This window comes from Heptranchias perlo, chromosome 4 (assembly GCF_035084215.1).
Source record: "Heptranchias perlo isolate sHepPer1 chromosome 4, sHepPer1.hap1, whole genome shotgun sequence".
Taxonomy (NCBI): domain Eukaryota; kingdom Metazoa; phylum Chordata; class Chondrichthyes; order Hexanchiformes; family Hexanchidae; genus Heptranchias; species Heptranchias perlo.
The window spans coordinates 2,119,102-2,141,041 of record NC_090328.1 but is presented as its reverse complement, the minus strand read 5'-3'; the positions used below and the strand labels follow the sequence as shown (position 1 = coordinate 2,141,041).

The following is a 21,940-nucleotide window of genomic DNA, read 5'->3' as shown; positions in this document are numbered from 1 at the left end:
TGGTGTCTCTCAGTCCCTCTCTCTCGGGGATATATCTGTACACTGACTGGTGTCTCTCAGTCCCCTCTCTCTCAGGGATATATCTGTACACTGACTGGTGTCTCTCAGTCCCTCTCTCTCAGGGAGATATCTGGACACTGACTGGTGTCTCTCAGTCCCCTCTCTCTCAGGGAGATATCTGGACACTGACTGGTGTCTCTCAGTCCCTCTCTCAGGGATATATCTGGACACTGACTGGTGTCTCTCAGCACCTCCCTCGGGGAGATAGCTGTATACTGACTGGTGTCTCTCAATCCTTCTCTCTCGGGGATATATCTGTACACTGACTGGTGTCTCTCAATCCCTCTCTCTCAGGGAGATATCTGTACACTGACTGGTGTCTCTCAGTCCCTCTCTCTCGGGGATATATCTGTACACTGACTGGTGTCTCTCAGTCCCCTCTCTCTCAGGGATATATCTGTACACTGACTGGTGTCTCTCAGTCCCTCTCTCTCAGGGAGATATCTGGACACTGACTGGTGTCTCTCAGTCCCCTCTCTCTCAGGGATATATCTGTACACTGACTGGTGTCTCTCAGTCCCCTCTCTCTCAGGGATATATCTGTACACTGACTGGTGTCTCTCAGTCCCTCTCTCTCAGGGAGATATCTGGACACTGACTGGTGTCTCAGTCCCCTCTCTCTCAGGGATATATCTGTACACTGACTGGTGTCTCTCAGTCCCTCTCTCTCAGGGAGATATCTGGACACTGACTGGTGTCTCTCAGTCCCCTCTCTCTCAGGGATATATCTGTACACTGACTGGTGTCTCTCAGTCCCTCGCTCTCGGGGATATATCTGGACACTGAGTGGTGTCTCTCAGTCCCCTCTCTCTCAGGGATATATCTGTACACTGACTGGTGTCTCTCAGTCCCTCTCTCTCAGGGAGATATCTGGACACTGACTGGTGTCTCTCAGTCCCCTCTCTCTCAGGGATATATCTGTACACTGACTGGTGTCTCTCAGTCCCTCTCTCTCAGGGAGATATCTGGACACTGACTGGTGTCTCTCAGTCCCCTCTCTCTCAGGGATATATCTGTACACTGACTGGTGTCTCTCAGTCCCTCTCTCTCAGGGTGATATCAGTACACTGACTGGTGTCTCTCAGCACCTCCCTCGGGGAAATAGCTGTATACTGACTGGTGTCTCTCAATCCTCTCTCGGGGATATATCTGTACACTGATTGGTGTCTCTCAATCCCTCTCTCTCAGGGAGATATCTGTACACTGTCTGGTGTCTCTCAGTCCCTCTCTCTCGGGGATATATCTGTACACTGACTGGTGTCTCTCAGTCCCCTCTCTCTCAGGGATATATCTGTACACTGACTGGTGTCTCTCAGTCCCTCTCTCTCAGGGAGATATCTGGACACTGACTGGTGTCTCTCAGTCCCCTCTCTCTCAGGGATATATCTGTACACTGACTGGTGTCTCTCAGTCCCCTCTCTCTCAGGGATATATCTGTACACTGACTGGTGTCTCTCAGTCCCTCTCTTTCAGGGTGATATCAGTACACTGACTGGTGTCTCTCAGTCCCTCGCTCTCAGGGAGATATCTGGACACTGACTGGTGTCTCTCAGTCCCCTCTCTCTCAGGGATATATCTGCACACTGACTGGTGTCTCTCAGTCCCTCTCTCTCAGGGTGATATCAGTACACTGACTGGTGTCTCTCAGTCCCTCGCTCTCAGGGAGATATCTGGACACTGACTGGTGTCTCTCAGTCCCCTCTCTCTCAGGGAGATATCTGGACACTGACTGGTGTCTCTCAGTCCCTCTCTCTCGGGGAGATATCTGTACACTGACTGGTGTCTCTCAGTCCCTCTCTCAGGGAGATATCTGTACACTGACTGGTGTCTCTCAGCACCTCCCTCGGGGAGATAGCTGTATACTGACTGGTGTCTCTCAATCCTTCTCTCTCGGGGATATATCTGTAAACTGACTGGTGTCTCTCAATCCCTCTCTCTCAGGGAGATATCTGTACACTGACTGGTGTCTCTCAGTCCCTCTCTCTCGGGGATATATCTGGACACTGACTGGTGTCTCTCAGTCCCCTCTCTCTCAGGGATATATCTGTACACTGACTGGTGTCTCTCAGTCCCTCTCTCAGGGATATATCTGGACACTGACTGGTGTCTCTCAGCACCTCCCTCGGGGAGATAGCTGTATGCTGACTGGTGTCTCTCAATCCTTCTCTCTCGGGGATATATCTGTACACTGACTGGTGTCTCTCAATCCCTCTCTCTCAGGGAGATATCTGTACACTGACTGGTGTCTCTCAGTCCCTCTCTCTCGGGGATATATCTGTACACTGACTGGTGTCTCTCAGTCCCCTCTCTCTCAGGGATATATCTGTACACTGACTGGTGTCTCTCAGTCCCTCTCTCTCAGGGAGATATCTGGACACTGACTGGTGTCTCTCAGTCCCCTCTCTCTCAGGGATATATCTGTACACTGACTGGTGTCTCTCAGTCCCCTCTCTCTCAGGGATATATCTGTACACTGACTGGTGTCTCTCAGTCCCTCTCTCTCAGGGAGATATCTGGACACTGACTGGTGTCTCTCAGTCCCCTCTCTCTCAGGGATATATCTGGACACTGACTGGTGTCTCTCAGTCCCTCGCTCTCGGGGATATATCTGGACACTGAGTGGTGTCTCTCAGTCCCCTCTCTCTCAGGGATATATCTGTACACTGACTGGTGTCTCTCAGTCCCTCTCTCTCAGGGAGATATCTGGACACTGACTGGTGTCTCTCAGTCCCCTCTCTCTCAGGGATATATCTGTACACTGACTGGTGTCTCTCAGTCCCTCTCTCTCAGGGAGATATCTGGACACTGACTGGTGTCTCTCAGTCCACTCTCTCTCAGGGATATATCTGTACACTGACTGGTGTCTCTCAGTCCCTCTCTCTCAGGGTGATATCAGTACACTGACTGGTGTCTCTCAGCACCTCCCTCGGGGAAATAGCTGTATACTGACTGGTGTCTCTCAGTCCCTCTCTCTCGGGGAGATATCTGTACACTGACTGGTGTCTCTCAGTCCCTCTCTCAGAGAGATATCTGTACACTGACTGGTGTCTCTCAGCACCTCCCTCGGGGAGATAGCTGTATACTGACTGGTGTCTCTCAATCCTTCTCTCTCGGGGATATATCTGTACACTGACTGGTGTCTCTCAATCCCTCTCTCTCAGGGAGATATCTGTACACTGACTGGTGTCTCTCAGTCCCTCTCTCTCGGGGATATATCTGGACACTGACTGGTGTCTCTCAGTCCCCTCTCTCTCAGGGATATATCTGTACACTGACTGGTGTCTCTCAGTCCCTCTCTCAGGGATATATCTGGACACTGACTGGTGTCTCTCAGCACCTCCCTCGGGGAGATAGCTGTATACTGACTGGTGTCTCTCAATCCTTCTCTCTCGGGGATATATCTGTACACTGACTGGTGTCTCTCAATCCCTCTCTCTCAGGGAGATATCTGTACACTGACTGGTGTCTCTCAGTCCCTCTCTCTCGGGGATATATCTGTACACTGACTGGTGTCTCTCAGTCCCCTCTCTCTCAGGGATATATCTGTACACTGACTGGTGTTTCTCAGTCCCTCTCTCTCAGGGAGATATCTGGACACTGACTGGTGTCTCTCAGTCCCCTCTCTCTCAGGGATATATCTGTACACTGACTGGTGTCTCTCAGTCCCCTCTCTCTCAGGGATATATCTGTACACTGACTGGTGTCTCTCAGTCCCTCTCTCTCAGGGAGATATCTGGACACTGACTGGTGTCTCAGTCCCCTCTCTCTCAGGGATATATCTGTACACTGACTGGTGTCTCTCAGTCCCTCTCTCTCAGGGAGATATCTGGACACTGACTGGTGTCTCTCAGTCCCCTCTCTCTCAGGGATATATCTGTACACTGACAGGTGTCTCTCAGTCCCTCGCTCTCGGGGATATATCTGGACACTGACTGGTGTCTCTCAGTCCCCTCTCTCTCAGGGATATATCTGTACACTGACTGGTGTCTCTCAGTCCCTCTCTCTCAGGGAGATATCTGGACACTGACTGGTGTCTCTCAGTCCCCTCTCTCTCAGGGATATATCTGTACACTGACTGGTGTCTCTCAGTCCCCTCTCTCTCAGGGAGATATCTGGACACTGACTGGTGTCTCTCAATCCCCTCTCTCTCAGGGAGATATCTGGACACTGACTGGTGTCTCTCAGTCCCTCTCTCTCGGGGAGATATCTGTACACTGACTGGTGTCTCTCAGTCCCTCTCTCAGGGAGATATCTGTACACTGACTGGTGTCTCTCAGCACCTCCCTCGGGGAGATAGCTGTATACTGACTGGTGTCTCTCAATCCTCTCTCGGGGATATATCTGTACACTGATTGGTGTCTCTCAATCCCTCTCTCTCAGGGAGATATCTGTACACTGACTGGTGTCTCTCAGTCCCTCTCTCTCGGGGATATATCTGTACACTGACTGGTGTCTCTCAGTCCCCTCTCTCTCAGGGATATATCTGTACACTGACTGGTGTCTCTCAGTCCCTCTCTCTCAGGGAGATATCTGGACACTGACTGGTGTCTCTCAGTCCCCTCTCTCTCAGGGATATATCTGTACACTGACTGGTGTCTCTCAGTCCCCTCTCTCTCAGGGATATATCTGTACACTGACTGGTGTCTCTCAGTCCCTCTCTCTCAGGGTGATATCAGTACACTGACTGGTGTCTCTCAGTCCCTCGCTCTCAGGGAGATATCTGGACACTGACTGGTGTCTCTCAGTCCCCTCTCTCTCAGGGAGATATCTGGACACTGACTGGTGTCTCTCAGTCCCTCTCTCTCGGGGAGATATCTGTACACTGACTGGTGTCTCTCAGTCCCTCTCTCAGGGAGATATCTGTACACTGACTGGTGTCTCTCAGCACCTCCCTCGGGGAGATAGCTGTATACTGACTGGTGTCTCTCAATCCTTCTCTCTCGGGGATATATCTGTACACTGACTGGTGTCTCTCAATCCCTCTCTCTCAGGGAGATATCTGTACACTGACTGGTGTCTCTCAGTCCCTCTCTCTCGGGGATATATCTGTACACTGACTGGTGTCTCTCAGTCCCCTCTCTCTCAGGGATATATCTGTACACTGACTGGTGTCTCTCAGTCCCTCTCTCTCAGGGAGATATCTGGACACTGACTGGTGTCTCTCAGTCCCCTCTCTCTCAGGGATATATCTGTACACTGACTGGTGTCTCTCAGTCCCTCTCTCTCAGGGTGATATCAGTACACTGACTGGTGTCTCTCAGTCCCTCGCTCTCAGGGAGATATCTGGACACTGACTGGTGTCTCTCAGTCCCCTCTCTCTCAGGGAGATATCTGGACACTGACTGGTGTCTCTCAGTCCCTCTCTCTCGGGGAGATATCTGTACACTGACTGGTGTCTCTCAGTCCCTCTCTCAGGGAGATATCTGTACACTGACTGGTGTCTCTCAGCACCTCCCTCGGGGAGATAGCTGTATACTGACTGGTGTCTCTCAATCCTTCTCTCTCGGGGATATATCTGTACACTGACTGGTGTCTCTCAGTCCCCTCTCTCTCAGGGATATATCTGTACACTGACTGGTGTCTCTCAGTCCCTCTCTCTCAGGGAGATATCTGGACACTGACTGGTGTCTCTCAGTCCCCTCTCTCTCGGGGATATATCTGTACACTGACTGGTGTCTCTCAGTCCCCTCTCTCTCAGGGATATATCTGTACACTGACTGGTGTCTCTCAGTCCCTCTCTCTCAGGGAGATATCTGGACACTGACTGGTGTCTCTCAGTCCCCTCTCTCTCAGGGATATATCTGTACACTGACTGGTGTCTCACAGTCCCTCTCTCTCAGGGAGATATCTGGACACTGACTGGTGTCTCTCAGTCCCCTCTCTCTCAGGGATATATCTGCACACTGACTGGTGTCTCTCATTCCCTCTCTCTCAGGGAGATATCTGGACACTGACTGGTGTCTCTCAGTCCCCTCTCTCTCAGGGATATATCTGTACACTGACTGGTGTCTCTCAGTCCCCTCTCTCTCAGGGATATATCTGTACACTGACTGGTGTCTCTCAGTCCCTCTCTCTCAGGGTGATATCAGTACACTGACTGGTGTCTCTCAGTCCCTCGCTCTCAGGGAGATATCTGGACACTGACTGGTGTCTCTCAGTCCCCTCTCTCTCAGGGAGATATCTGGACACTGACTGGTGTCTCTCAGTCCCTCTCTCTCGGGGAGATATCTGTACACTGACTGGTGTCTCTCAGTCCCTCTCTCAGGGAGATATCTGTACACTGACTGGTGTCTCTCAGCACCTCCCTCGGGGAGATAGCTGTATCCTGACTGGTGTCTCTCAATCCTTCTCTCTCGGGGATATATCTGTACACTGACTGGTGTCTCTCAATCCCCCTCTCTCAGGGAGATATCTGTACACTGACTGGTGTCTCTCAGTCCCTCTCTCTCGGGGATATATCTGTACACTGACTGGTGTCTCTCAGTCCCCTCTCTCTCAGGGATATATCTGTACACTGACTGGTGTCTCTCAGTCCCTCTCTCTCAGGGAGATATCTGGACACTGACTGGTGTTACTCAGTCCCCTCTCTCTCAGGGATATATCTGTACACTGATTGGTGTCTCTCAATCCCTCTCTCTCAGGGAGATATCTGTGCACTGACTGGTGTCTCTCAGTCCCTCTCTCTCGGGGATATATCTGTACACTGACTGGTGTCTCTCAGTCCCCTCTCTCTCAGGGATATATCTGTACACTGACTGGTGTCTCTCAGTCCCTCTCTCTCAGGGAGATATCTGGACACTGACTGGTGTCTCCCAGTCCCCTCTCTCTCAGGGATATATCTGTACACTGACTGGTGTCTCTCAGTCCCTCGCTCTCGGGGATATATCTGGACACTGACTGGTGTCTCTCAGTCCCCTCTCTCTCAGGGATATATCTGTACACTGACTGGTGTCTCTCAGTCCCTCTCTCTCAGGGAGATATCTGGACACTGACTGGTGTCTCTCAGTCCCCTCTCTCTCAGGGATATATCTGTACACTGACTGGTGTCTCTCAGTCCCTCTCTCTCAGGGAGATATCTGGACACTGACTGGTGTCTCTCAGTCCCCTCTCTCTCAGGGATATATCTGTACACTGACTGGTGTCTCTCAGTCCCCTCTCTCTCAGGGAGATATCTGGACACTGACTGGTGTCTCTCAATCCCCTCTCTCTCAGGGAGATATCTGGACACTGACTGGTGTCTCTCAGTCCCTCTCTCTCGGGGAGATATCTGTACACTGACTGGTGTCTCTCAGTCCCTCTCTCAGGGAGATATCTGTATACTGACTGGTGTCTCTCAATCCTCTCTCGGGGATATATCTGTACACTGATTGGTGTCTCTCAATCCCTCTCTCTCAGGGAGATATCTGTACACTGACTGGTGTCTCTCAGTCCCTCTCTCTCGGGGATATATCTGTACACTGACTGGTGTCTCTCAGTCCCCTCTCTCTCAGGGATATATCTGTACACTGACTGGTGTCTCTCAGTCCCTCTCTCTCAGGGAGATATCTGGACACTGACTGGTGTCTCTCAGTCCCCTCTCTCTCAGGGATATATCTGTACACTGACTGGTGTCTCTCAGTCCCTCTCTTTCAGGGTGATATCAGTACACTGACTGGTGTCTCTCAGTCCCTCGCTTTCAGGGAGATATCTGGACACTGACTGGTGTCTCTCAGTCCCCTCTCTCTCAGGGATATATCTGTACACTGACTGGTGTCTCTCAGTCCCTCTCTCTCAGGGTGATATCAGTACACTGACTGGTGTCTCTCAGTCCCTCGCTCTCAGGGAGATATCTGGACACTGACTGGTGTCTCTCAGTCCCCTCTCTCTCAGGGAGATATCTGGACACTGACTGGTGCCTCTCAGTCCCTCTCTCTCGGGGAGATATCTGTACACTGACTGGTGTCTCTCAGTCCCTCTCTCAGGGAGATATCTGTACACTGACTGGTGTCTCTCAGCACCTCCCTCGGGGAGATAGCTGTATACTGACTGGTGTCTCTCAATCCTTCTCTCTCGGGGATATATCTGTACACTGACTGGTGTCTCTCAATCCCTCTCTCTCAGGGAGATATCTGGACACTGACTGGTGTCTCTCAGTCCCCTCTCTCTCAGGGATATATCTGTACACTGACTGGTGTCTCTCAGTCCCTCTCTCTCAGGGAGATATCTGGACACTGACTGGTGTCTCTCAGTCCCCTCTCTCTCAGGGATATATCTGTACACTGACTGGTGTCTCTCAGTCCCCTCTCTCTCAGGGATATATCTGTACACTGACTGGTGTCTCTCAGTCCCTCTCTCTCAGGGTGATATCAGTACACTGACTGGTGTCTCTCAGCACCTCCCTGGGGGAGATAGCTGTATACTGACTGGTGTCTCTCAATCCTTCTCTCTCGGGGATATATCTGTACACTGACTGGTGTCTCTCAGTCCCCTCTCTCTCAGGGATATATCTGTACACTGACTGGTGTCTCTCAGTCCCTCTCTCTCAGGGAGATATCTGGACACTGACTGGTGTCTCTCAGTCCCCTCTCTCTCAGGGATATATCTGTGCACTGACTGGTGTCTCTCAGTCCCCTCTCTCTCAGGGATATATCTGTACACTGACTGGTGTCTCTCAGTCCCCTCTCTCTCAGGGATATATCTGTACACTGACTGGTGTCTCTCAGTCCCTCTCTCTCAGGGAGATATCTGCACACTGACTGGTGTCTCTCAGTCCCCTCTCTCTCAGGGATATATCTGTACACTGACTGGTGTCTCTCAGTCCCTCGCTCTCGGGGATATATCTGGACACTGACTGGTGTCTCTCAGTCCCCTCTCTCTCAGGGATATATCTGTACACTGACTGGTGTCTTTCAGTCCCTCTCTCTCAGGGAGATATCTGGACACTGACTGGTGTCTCTCAGTCCCCTCTCTCTCAGGGATATATCTGTACACTGACTGGTGTCTCTCAGTCCCTCTCTCTCAGGGAGATATCTGGACACTGACTGGTGTCTCTCAGTCCCCTCTCTCTCAGGGAGATATCTGGACACTGACTGGTGTCTCTCAGTCCCCTCTCTCTCAGGGAGATATCTGGACACTGACTGGTGTCTCTCAATCCCCTCTCTCTCAGGGAGATATCTGGACACTGACTGGTGTCTCTCAGTCCCTCTCTCTCGGGGAGATATCTGTACACTGACTGGTGTCTCTCAGTCCCTCTCTCAGGGAGATATCTGTACACTGACTGGTGTCTCTCAGCACCTCCCTCGGGGAGATAGCTGTATACTGACTGGTGTCTCTCAATCCTCTCTCGGGGATATATATCTGTACACTGATTGGTGTCTCTCAATCCCTCTCTGTCAGGGAGATATCTGTACACTGACTGGTGTCTCTCAATCCTTCTCTCTCGGGGATATATCTGTACACTGACTGGTGTCTCCCAATCCCTCTCTCTCAGGGAGATATCTGTACACGGACTGGTATCTCTCAGTCCCTCTCTCTCGGGGATATATCTGTACACTGACTGGTGTCTCTCAGTCCCCTCTCTCTCAGGGATATATCTGTACACTGACTGGTGTCTCTCAGTCCCTCTCTCTCAGGGAGATATCTGGACACTGACTGGAGTCTCTCAGTCCCCTCTCTCAGGGAGATATCTGTACACTGACTGGTGTCTCTCAGTCCCCTCTCTCAGGGAGATATCTGCACACTGACTGGTGTCTCTCAATCCCTCTCTCTCAGGGAGATATCTGTACACTGACTGGTGTCTCTCAGTCCCCTCTCTCAGGGAGATATCTGTACACTGACTGGTGTCTCTCAGTCCCTCGCTCACGGGGATATATCTGTACACTGACTGGTGTCTCTCAGTCCCTCTCTCTCAGGGAGATATCTGGACACTGACTGGTGTCTCTCAGTCCCCTCGCTCTCAGGGAGATATCTGTACACTGACTGGTGTCTCTCAGTCCCTCTCTCTCAGGGATATATCTGTACACTGACTGGTGTCTCTCAGTCCCCTCTCTCTCAGGGAGATATCTGTACACTGACTGGTGTCTCTCAGTCCCCTCTCTCTCAGGGATATATCTGTACACTGACTGGTGTCTCTCAGTCCCCTCTCTCTCGGGGATATATCTGTACACTGACTGGTGTCTCTCAGTCCCTCGCTCTCGGGGATATATCTGTACACTGACTGGTGTCTCTCAGTCCCTCGCTCTCGGGGATATATCTGTACACTGACTGGTGTCTCTCAGTCCCCTCTCTCTCGGGGATATATCTGTACACTGACTGGTGACTCTCAGTCCCCTCTCTCTCAGGGATATATCTGTACACTGACTGGTGTCTCTCAATCCCTTTCTCTCAGCGAGATATCTGTCCACTGATGTGAATCTCAAGGCAAAATCTGTATATTGACTGGAGTCAGAAATTACAGCACAGAAGGAAGCCATACGGTAACTGCACCTGTTCTGCTGCGAGCTATTTACTGGAGCTATCTACTTTAGTCCCATTTCCCTGCATCCCTCTATGTTTTTCCTTTTCACACACTAATCCAATTCCCTTTTAGAATGTGCTGTTACTATCCTATGATTCTAAGATTAAGTGATCACCTCTCCCTCAACAACCACTTGTGGTATAGTATTCGAATATCCCTCTGCAAAAATATTTCTTCTAACCTCCCTTAGTTCTCAGTTTCTGATTCACCAATTAGTGGAAACAAATCTTCACTATTTGCCTCCTCAAAATCTTCAATTTTAGATCCCCCTTTAGAATAATCTTCTCTGTTCCTTCATCCAGAACTACCACCTCCAATCCCAATTTAATTCTAGTGAATCATCACTCTCCTCTTCCCATGGTTCCAATATTCTTCCTATAATTAAACACTCGGGCTATATGCAATACTCTGTGGCCTAACCAGAGTCTGCTACAAATTCAGCATCACTCCCTTGCTTTTATATTTAACGCCCTTCGGTGTAAAAACCCAGAATCCTATTTGTCTTTTTATGGCTTTTCCTACTTCAATTCCCACCATTAAAGAACTGTGTCCCTGTACCCCAATTCCCACCATTAAAGAACTGTGTCCCTGTACCCCAATTCCCACCATTAAAGAGCTGTGTCCCTGTACCCCAATTCTCACCATTAAAGAGCTGTGTCCCTGTACCCCAATTCTCATCATTAAAGAACTGTGTCTCTGAACCCCAATTCCCACCATTAAAGAACTGTGTCCCTGTACCCCAATTCCCACCATTAAAGAACTGTGTCTCTGAACCCCAATTCTCACCATTAAAGAGCTGTGTCCCTGTACCCCAATTCTCATCATTAAAGAACTGTGTCTCTGAACCCCAATTCCCACCATTAAAGAACTGTGTCCATGTACCCCAATTCCTACCATTAAAGAGCTGTGTCCCTGTACCCCAATTCCCACCATTAAAGAACTGTGTCCCTGTACCCCAATTCTCACCATTAAAGAGCTGTGTCCCTGTACCCCAATTCCCACCATTAAAGAGCTGTGTCCCTGTACCCCAATTCTCACCATTAAAGAGCTGTGTCCCTGTACCCCAATTCCCACCATTAAAGAATTGTGTCCCTGTACCCCAATTCCCACCATTAATGAACTGTGTCCCTGTACCCCAATTCTCACCATTAAAGAGCTGTGTCCCTGTACCCCAATTCCCACCATTAAAGAGCTGTGTCCCTGTACCCCAATTCTCACCATTAAAGAACTGTGTCTCTGAACCCCAATTCCCAACATTAAAGAACTGTGTCTCTGAACCCCAATTCCCACCATTAAAGAACTGTGTCCCTGTACCCCAATTCCCACCATTAAAGAGCTGTGTCCCTGTACCTCAATTCCCACCATTAAAGAACTGTGTCTCTGTACCCCAATTCCCACCATTAAAGAACTGTGTCCCTGTACCCCAATTCTCACCATTAAAGAGCTGTGTCCTTGTACCCCAATTCCCACCGTTAAAGAGCTGTGTCCCTGTACCCCAATTCCCACCATTAAAGAACTGTGTCCCTGTATCCCAATTCCCACCATTAAAGAGCTGTGTCCCTGTACCCCAATTCTCACCATTAAAGAGCTGTGTCCCTGTACCCCAATTCCCACCATTAAAGAGCTGTGTCCCTATACCCCAGTTCCCGCCATTAAAGAACTGTGTCTCTGAACCCCAATTCTCACCATTAAAGACCTGTGTCCCTGTACCCCATTTCCCACCATTAAAGAACTGTGTCTCTGTACCCCAATTCCCACCATTAAAGAACTGTGTCCCTGTACCCCAATTCTCACCATTAAAGAGCTGTGTCCCTGTACCCCAATTCCCGCCATTAAAGAACTGTGTCTCTGAACCCCAATTCCCACCATTAAAGAACTGTGTCCCTGTACCCCAATTCCCACCATTAAAGAGCTGTGTCCCTGTACCCCAATTCCCACCATTAAAGAGCTGTGTCCCTGTACCCCAATTCCCACCATTAAAGAGCTGTGTCCCTGTACCCCAATTCCCACCATTAAAGAACTGTGTCTCTGTACCCCAATTCCCACCATTAAAGAACTGTGTCCCTGTACCCCAATTCTCACCATTAAAGAGCTGTGTCCCTGTACCCCAATTCCCGCCATTAAAGAACTGTGTCTCTGAACCCCAATTCCCACCATTAAAGAACTGTGTCCCTGTACCCCAATTCCCACCATTAAAGAGCTGTGTCCCTGTACCCCAATTCCCACCATTAAAGAGCTGTGTCCCTGTACCCCAATTCCCACCATTAAAGAACTGTGTCTCTGAACCCCAATTCCTCAGGGCCGCCAGTCTGTTAAGAATTTTACATTTAGATTATACTTCTTTTCATCGTTAACTTTCACCAAAATTTATTACCTCACATTTCTCCGCAATTAACCACCACCTACTATCTGTGTCCTCCCAAAGTCTCCGACATTCTTACTAAGTTTGCCACACCCCTAATGTGGCAAACGTCATCATTCCCTGAGCCCTGGAGGATAAGGAGAGGCTGTTTCCCGGCTGGAGAGTCTAGAACTAGGGGCTCATAGTGTCAGGATAAGGGGTCGGACACTTAGGACTGAGATCAGGAGAAATTTCTTCAGAGAGTTGGAATTCTCGACCTGAGAGCTGTGGATGCTGAGTCATTGAATATATTCAAGACTGAGATAGATAGTGCACGGATAACCATTCCACTAAGAAAAACACACATCAAATCAGCTCCTCACTGGGGCGAGGAAGCATACAGCTCATCAAAAGATTATTCTATTCCTACAGTCAGTGTTACACACTCCCAGGACAGGTACAGCACGGGTTAGATACAGAGTAAAGCTCCCTCCACACTGTCCCATCAAACACTCCCAGGACAGGTACAGCACGGGTTAGATACAGAGTAAAGCTCCCTCTACACTCTCCCATCAAACACTCCCAGGGCAGGTACAGCACGGGTTAGATACAGAGTAAAGCTCCCTCTACACTGTCCCATCAAACACTCCCAGGGCAGGTACAGCACGGGTTAGATACAGAGTAAAGCTCCCTCTACACTGTCCCATCAAACACTCCCAGGGCAGGTACAGGGTTAGATACAGAGTAAAGCTCCCTCTACACTGTCCCATCAAACACTCCCAGGGCAGGTACAGCACGGGTTAGATACAGAGTAAAGCTCCCTCTACACTGTCCCATCAAACACTCCCAGGGCAGGTACAGGGTTAGATACAGAGTAAAGCTCCCTCTACACTGTCCCATCAAACACTCCCAGGGCAGGTACAGCACGGGTTAGATACAGAGTAAAGCTCCCTCTACACTGTCCCATCAAACACTCCCAGGGCAGGTACAGCACGGGTTAGATACAGAGTAAAGCTCCCTCTACACTGTCCCATCAAACACTCCCAGGACAGGTACAGCACGGGTTAGATACAGAGTAAAGCTCCCTCGACACTGTCCCATCAAACACTCCCAGGTCAGGTACAGCACGGGTTAGATACAGAGTAAAGCTCCCTCGACACTGTCCCATCAAACACTCCCAGGGCAGGTACAGCACGGGTTAGATACATAGAATCATAGAATCATAGAAGTTACAACATGGAAACAGGCCCTTCGGCCCAACATGTCCATGTCGCCCAGTTTATACCACTAAGCTAGTCCCAATTGCCTGCACTTGGCCCATATCCCTCGATACCCATCTTCCCCATGTAACTGTCCAAATGCTTTTTAAAAGACAAAATTGTACCCGCCTCTACTACTGCCTCTGGCAGCTCGTTCCAGACACTCACCACCCTTTGAGTGAAAAAATTGCCCCTCTGGATCCTTTTGTATCTCTCCCCTCTCACCTTAAATCTGTGTAAAGCTCCCTCTACACTGTCCCATCAAACACTCCCAGGACAGGTACAGCACGGGTTAGATACAGAGTAAAGCTCCCTCTACACTGTCCCATCAAACACTCCCAGGACAGGTACAGCACGGGTTAGATACCGAGTAAAGCTCCCTCTACACTGTCCCATCAATCACTCCCAGGGCAGGTACAGCACGGGTTAGATACAGAGTAAAGCTCCCTCTACACTGTCCCATCAAACACTCCCAGGGCAGGTACAGCACGGGTTAGATACAGAGTAAAGCTCCCTCTACACTGTCCCATCAAACACTCCCAGGGCAGGTACAGCATGGGTTAGATACAGAGTAAAGCTCCCTCGACACTGTCCCATCAAACATCCCCAGGGCAGGTACAGGGTTAGATACAGAGTAAAGCTCCCTCTACACTGTCCCATCAAACACTCCCAGGGCAGGTACAGCACGGGTCAGATACAGAGTAAAGCTCCCTCTACACTGACCCATCAAACACTCCCAGGGCAGGTACAGCATGGGTTAGATACAGAGTAAAGCTCCCTCTACACTGTCCCATCAAACACTCCCAGGGGCAGGTACAGCACGGGTTAGATACAGAGTAAAGCTCCCTCTACACCGTCCCATCAAACACTCCCAGGGCAGGTACAGCACGGGTTAGATACAGAGTAAAGCTCCCTCTACACTGTCCCATCAAACACTCCCAGGGCAGGTACAGCACGGGTTAGATACAGAGTAAAGCTCCCTCTACACTGTCCCATCAAACACTCCCAAGACAGGTACAGCACGGGTTAGATACAGAGTAAAGCTCCCTCTACACCGTCCCATCAAACACTCCCAGGGCAGGTACAGCACGGGTTAGATACAGAGTAAAGCTCCCTCTACACTGTCCCATCAAACACTCCCAAGACAGGTACAGCACGGGTTAGATACAGAGTAAAGCTCCCTCTACACTGTCCCATCAAACACTCCCAAGACAGGTACAGCACGGGTTAGATACAGAGTAAAGCTCCCTCTACACTGTCCCATCAAACACTCCCAAGACAGGTACAGCACGGGTTAGATACAGAGTAAAGCTCCCTCCACACTGTCCCATCAAACACTCCCAGGACAGGTACAGCACGGGTTAGATACAGAGTAAAGCTCCCTCTACACTCTCCCATCAAACACTCCCAGGGCAGGTACAGCACGGGTTAGATACAGAGTAAAGCTCCCTCTACACGGTCCCATCAAACACTCCCAGGGCAGGTACAGCACGGGTTAGGTACAGAGTAAAGCTCCCTCTACACTGTCCCATCAAACACTCCCAGGGCAGGTACAGGGTTAGATACAGAGTAAAGCTCCCTCTACACTGTCCCATCAAACACTCCCAAGACAGGTACAGCATGGGTTAGATACAGAGTAAAGCTCCCTCTACACTGTCCCATCAAACACTCCCAGGGCAGGTACAGCACAGGTTAGATACAGAGTAAAGCTCCCTCTACACTGTCCCATCAAACACTCCCAGGGCAGGTACAGGGTTAGATACAGAGTAAAGCTCCCTCTACACTGTCCCATCAAACACTCCCAAGACAGGTACAGCATGGGTTAGATACAGAGTAAAGCTCCCTCTACACTGTCCCATCAAACACTCCCAAGACAGGTACAGCATGGGTTAGATACAGAGTAAAGCTCCCTCTACACTGTCCCATCAAACACTCCCAGGGCAGGTACAGGGTTAGATACAGAGTAAAGCTCCCTCTACACTGTCCCATCAAACACTCCCAGGACAGGTACAGCACGGGTTAGATACAGAGTAAAGCTCCCTCTACACTGTCCCATCAAACACTCCCAGGGCAGGTACAGCACGGGTTAGATACAGAGTAAAGCTCCCTCGACATTGTCCCATCAAACACTCCCAGGACAGGTACAGCACGGGTTAGATACAGAGTAAAGCTCCCTCTACACTGTCCCATCAAACACTCCCAGGACAGGTACAGCACAGGAATGAAGGGATATGGGGATCGGGCGGGAAAGTGGAGTTGAGGTTGAAGATCAGCCATGATCTGATTGAATGGCGGAGCAGGCTCGAGGGGCCGAATGGCCTACTCCTTCTCCTGTTTTTTATGTTGTTATGAGCCCACGTCCAAATAATTGATGTAAAATGGGAAATAAGGTCCGGGCACAGATGTGAAGGACCATACCACAAGCACATCCCATGATTTGCTCCACTCTCTGCTTACTGGCCCCCAGTCATTACTCTGTCCATGCAGCTACAAACCCACTAATATCCTATAATATTTGTAACTAATTTCTAACATAGCAATATATCAAAGGATCCCTGAATATCCATATGTGCAACACCTGCTGCATTTTCCTTAATACTGTGTGGAAAAGAACTCACTCACCGGAATCATCCAATTGGCCAGATCCCCAAACTTAGACACCTGCATCCCGCCGAGCATCGTCATGTTCACGTGACCCCTGGAATAAAGGAGACACAGAGTGCACGGATAACCATTCCACTGAGAAAAACACACGTCAAATCAGCTCCTCACTGGGGCAAGGAAGCATACAGCTCATCAAAAGATTATTCTATTCCTGCAATCAGTGTTACACACTCCCAAGACAGGTACAGCACGGGTTAGATACAGAGTAAAGCTCCCTCTACACTGTCCCATCAAACACTCCCAGGGCAGGTACAGCACGGGTTAGATACAGAGTAAAGCTCCCTCTACACTGTCCCATCAAACACTCCCAGGGCAGGTACAGCACGGGTTAGATACAGAGTAAAGCTCCCTCTACACTGTCCCATCAAACACTCCCAGGGCAGGTACAGCATGGGTTAGATACAGAGTAAAGCTCCCTCTACACTGTCCCATCAAACACTCCCAGGTCAGGTACAGCACGGGTTAGATACAGAGTAAAGCTCCCTCTACACTGTCCCATCAAACACTCCCAGGTCAGGTACAGCACGGGTTAGATACAGAGTAAAGCTCCCTCTACACTGTCCCATCAAACACTCCCAGGTCAGGTACAGCACGGGTTAGATACAGAGTAAAGCTCCCTCTACACTGTCCCATCAAACACTCCCAGGTCAGGTACAGCACGGGTTAGATACAGAGTAAAGCTCCCTCTACACTGTCCCATCAAACACTCCCAGGGCAGGTACAGCACGGGTTAGACACAGAGTAAAGCTCCCTCTACACTGTCCCATCAAACACTCCCAGGTCAGGTACAGCACGGGTTAGATACAGAGTAAAGCTCCCATCAAACACTCCCAGGGTAATTAATAGTCCCATAACACCCTCATCAGCAATTAGTAGCCTTGCCAATTTGAAAAAGTTACTACTTTTATGGAGGTAAATGTGGCAGCAAGGTCCCACAATGAGCTAAAGGGTCAGTTAATCTGTTTTGGTGGTGTTGGTTGAGGGAGGCATGTTGGCCAGAACTTTCTGCCCTTCTTCAAATAGTACCATGGGATCTTTTACATCCACCCGAGTCAGACAGGGCCTTATGTAATGTCTCATGCAACAGACGGCCTCTCCGACAATGCAGCACTCCCTCAATACTGCGCTGAAGAATCAGCCTACATTGTGTGCTCACGTCCTGGAGTGGGGCCTGAACACACAACCTTTTGACTCAAGACGAGAGTGCTACCAACTGAGCCAAACGGACACTGTATTTTTGCACCTTCCATGTCATTTAGGCCCCTGCCTCAGTTTAATTTAGACTGATTAAATTAATTAATTTAGGTCCATGGTGTGCAATTTAATAATAATTTTTTTAAAAAGTGTTTAAAATGAAGCAAAATGTATTATTTTTAAAGCAAAAATCGACATCATTTCCAGGGGAGCATGCCTCTCGACCACACTAGAAATGCATCACCAATTTTGTGTCTTCTACATTTGGATTTCCGCTCCAGGCTTCCACATGGTTATGTATTTTTCTCCAGTACAAGTGAAGGATTGTTGCCCGTGTAAAGTCCATGTCACTGACACTGTCTGGGCTGTCAGCAGGTTTAGCTTTTGTGAAGCTGTTGGTCGACTTTTGGTAGATTTCGAGGCTGACGTGTATCCTTGAGGCCCCACCCTCACTCGCTGCAATTTAGCCCAGGGCCTGCTCCCCACACGGTAGACCCCTAGTTCGGTCCCTGTACTTCAGGCCCCCCGGGATTGCCTCCCGTACTGCAGGCTTTCAGGTTGCTCCCTGTACTCTAGGTGCCGGCTTCCTCCCCGTACTATAGGCCCCTGGAGTGGAATCTTCTCGCTCAGAGGAGAGTGTTACCAACCAAGCAAAGCTGACACTAACCAGGCCCATCGACTGTCGTCAGTACAGCAGCACCATATCAGTAATGAGCACCTACCCTCGGATCATGGCGAAAGACTCGTCACTGCCGAAGAAGGAGGCTCCCGGCAACACGGTGACCGTCTCTTTACCTGAGGCAGAAAAGCAAAGATTCAGAACCTGCTCCAGCCCTGACCACGTGATTCATTAAACTCGTGAAAATTCCCGAGGGGGCGAGGCGGTGGAGTGAGAAAGAGAGCAGCCTTTCGTCTCCCAGACCTGGGCTGAAGTCAGGCCCAGGCTAAAGTCTGTTGGCGGGCTAGACAGCGGTTCAGCTCAGTCTCCCTCAGGGTCCAATGAACGGCTGGTGTAGGAAGCAAGGTGTCACACTGGGGCAGTACAGGGCACTTTTGAGGATGGGACAATAGTGCGCTGGCCCCCCGGGGGGATGTGCTGGAGATCACGAAGAGTGCTGATCCCATTGGCTCTCACCTGCATTAATCAGGTCCGCGTCTACCTCTCCCTCAAGTGGGTATGGGCCCTGAAAAGACAGTCATGGTTACTGGGTGGATACAAATGTCTAAATCACAGGCCCCACCTTCAGCCAAAAGTCCCCACATCATCTCCTCCCACTGTGCCAATGGCCCAGCACTGATTCCCAGACAACAAAAGCCTTTGCCTCTGCGTATCCTCTGACTGCCAGCGGAACGCCCTCATCACCTCCCACTGTTTCTACTTTCATTCAGAGCACTTAACAAATCTCAACTCTATGCAAAAAAAAAGCCCAAGTATTCAAAAGCGAGCTGGATAAGTTCCTGGAGCTGAGGATAAAAGTTTGGGACGTTGGGTAATGTACCTCGTGATCATTATATCCTGGAACCCATTCCTGATCGCCCTGGGGGCCAGAGAGGAATGTCACAGAGTAGATTATTTATTCTGTTTTTTTGACTCTCCCAGGAGATGTTTGGTTACTGGTGGATGGGGAGCGACTGGTTTATACTCTCCCAATTCATACTGCCTGTTTCTGCTAGTCTGTGAGGAAACTTCATTTAAAGGGACATTTCCCCTCCCTCCTCCTCATCGTGTGCTCCAATGAGGCAGTGGTCCATGCCAATTACATGCACTGAGCATTCTCTTCTCACCCTCCAGAGAAACGCAACTGGGGTTGGAGCCTAATCTCTGAAAACTGAGTCCACACGAGCAGGGGGTGCTGGAAACCTTTGGTCGTAGACCGGAGGGGCTGTGGCAGACGGCAAGGTGGCAACAGAAAGATGTTAAAAGCTGGGATGCGATCACAGACAGTGGCAGCTTTCTGCGCACTCTCAAATCATGGCAGAGCCCTCACACTCAGCCGCCATTACCTCAATTGGCTGAGGGATATTTTTTTTAAATCTGTTTTTTTTGCCTCACTGTAGATTCATGGCTGCTGCTGGGTGGGGAGCATTGGGTGGGGTGGGGGGTGAGGGTGTCCACCTCCTCTTTGAACAAGCTCTTTGGTCTCTCACATCTTGCAGATCTATAACCTTCTGCCACTTTATCACCTTGTCCAGCACCAACCCAGGGGCACCCGGGGAGTAGTGAGTGGAGTCTGAAAGGCAGTCACTGGGTGAAGCACTGAGCAAGAGTAGAATTGAGGGCCTGGAGCGGAAGAGAGGGTGAGAAATAACCACCCTCAGCCCCACTTTACTCCACTTACTGCCCCAGGGAGGGTGGTAACTCACAGGAGATTCCAGCCTAGGCTTCAGGACACTGAGCCACATCCTCCTTTGCGTGAAGATGTTTCTCTGCATTTTGTGGCTTAGCTCGAATTTGAAGACTACGCAAGTGCCCCACATCAGGTGGAAAAATCATTCACCATTTCATCAGAATCCCACTGAACTTGCCTTTCAAGACTGTAAATACCCAAACATACACCCCCTCCCCGCTCTGTACTGAAATCAAGACTCATTGCACAGTTTCCTACTCAAACTCATTCTTACCCAGAGCCAGAGGAGCTGCTCATCTCCCTCATTTCCTTAGGAACATAGGAACAGGAGTAGGCCATTCAGCCCCTCGTGCCTGCTCCGCCATTTGATAAGATCATGGCTGATCTGTGATCTAACTCCATATCCCTGCCTTTGGCCCATATCCCTTAATACCTTTGGTTGCCAAAAAGCTATCTATCTCACATTTAAATTTAGCAATTGAGCTAGTATCAATTGCCGTTTGCGGAAGAGAGTTCCAAACTTCTACAACCCTTTGTGTGTAGAAATGTTTTCTAATCTCGCTCCTGAAAGGTCTGGCTCTAATTTTTAGACTGTGCCCCCTACTCCTAGAATCCCCAACCAGCGGAAATAGTTTCTCTCTATCCACCCTATCCGTTCCCCTTAATATCTTATAAACTTCGATCAGATCACCCCTTAACCTTCGAAACTCTAGAGAATACAACCCCAATTTGTGTAATCTCTCCTCGTAACTTAACCCTTGAAGTCCGGGTATCATTCTCGTAAACCTACGCTGCACTCCCTCCAAGGCCAATATGTCCTTCTGAAGGTGCGGTGCCCAGAACTGCTCTCAGTACTCCAGGTGCGGTCTAACCAGGGTTTTGTATAACTGCAGCAGAACTTCTGCCCCCTTGTACTCTAGTCCTCTAGATATAAAGGCCAGCATTCCATTAGCCTTCTTGATTATTTTCTGCACCTGTTCATGACACTTTAGTGATCTGTGTACCTGAACCCCTAAGTCCCTTTGGACATCCACTGTTTTTACAACCTGCTTGGTGTCACCTAAGCACTACTTCCTGTAATTTACCTCATCTGCTACTAGTTTCAAACTTGTCGTCCTGTGGGCCTCAGTTGTAAAAACGTTAGTTACATCGGTCAGATGCACGAAACAAGCATCTGTTGGTGATTCACTATAAACGGACCCCATCAAGTGACATCACAAATACAGTTTCTCCGGTCACAGGGTGGGGAGGGGGTGGGGGAGGAAAAAGAGGGGAATTATTTTCCCCTCTTCTCCTTTAGGCAAGTCTCCGGTCTCAACCGAGAATGCCAGAGATTGGGAATGTTGCTTTATGGCAAATGAAGCACTGACTGCACTGTCCCCAGATCCTTTCAGCAACCCTTCAGTCAAGCAGTTGCCGTGCCAGGAGGATGGCTGGGTCACTAAGACATCCCGATACTATCTGCCTACATATCCTGGTGATAATAGGCCACTGCTGCCCTGGGCTACCTCCCTGCCTCGTGCCAAGACTACAATCGGACACTGAAAATCCAGTGTTGGTGGTTGTGTGGGGGAGGATT

At 49.8% G+C, this 21,940-nt stretch overlaps 1 protein-coding gene across 1 annotated transcript in view; it reads right to left on the bottom strand.

The window, feature by feature from the left end:
• The window catches only part of oxct1a (3-oxoacid CoA transferase 1a), a 214,384-nt gene that overhangs the window by 15,417 nt on the left and 177,027 nt on the right, over positions 1–21,940 (bottom strand). The window contains exons 11-13 of the mRNA XM_067982085.1: positions 19,149–19,197; positions 18,736–18,808; positions 16,778–16,853 (exon numbers count right to left, since the gene is read on the bottom strand). Coding sequence (XP_067838186.1) covers positions 16,778–16,853; positions 18,736–18,808; positions 19,149–19,197 — 198 coding nt within the window. The remainder of the gene's footprint in view (positions 1–16,777; positions 16,854–18,735; positions 18,809–19,148; positions 19,198–21,940) is intronic.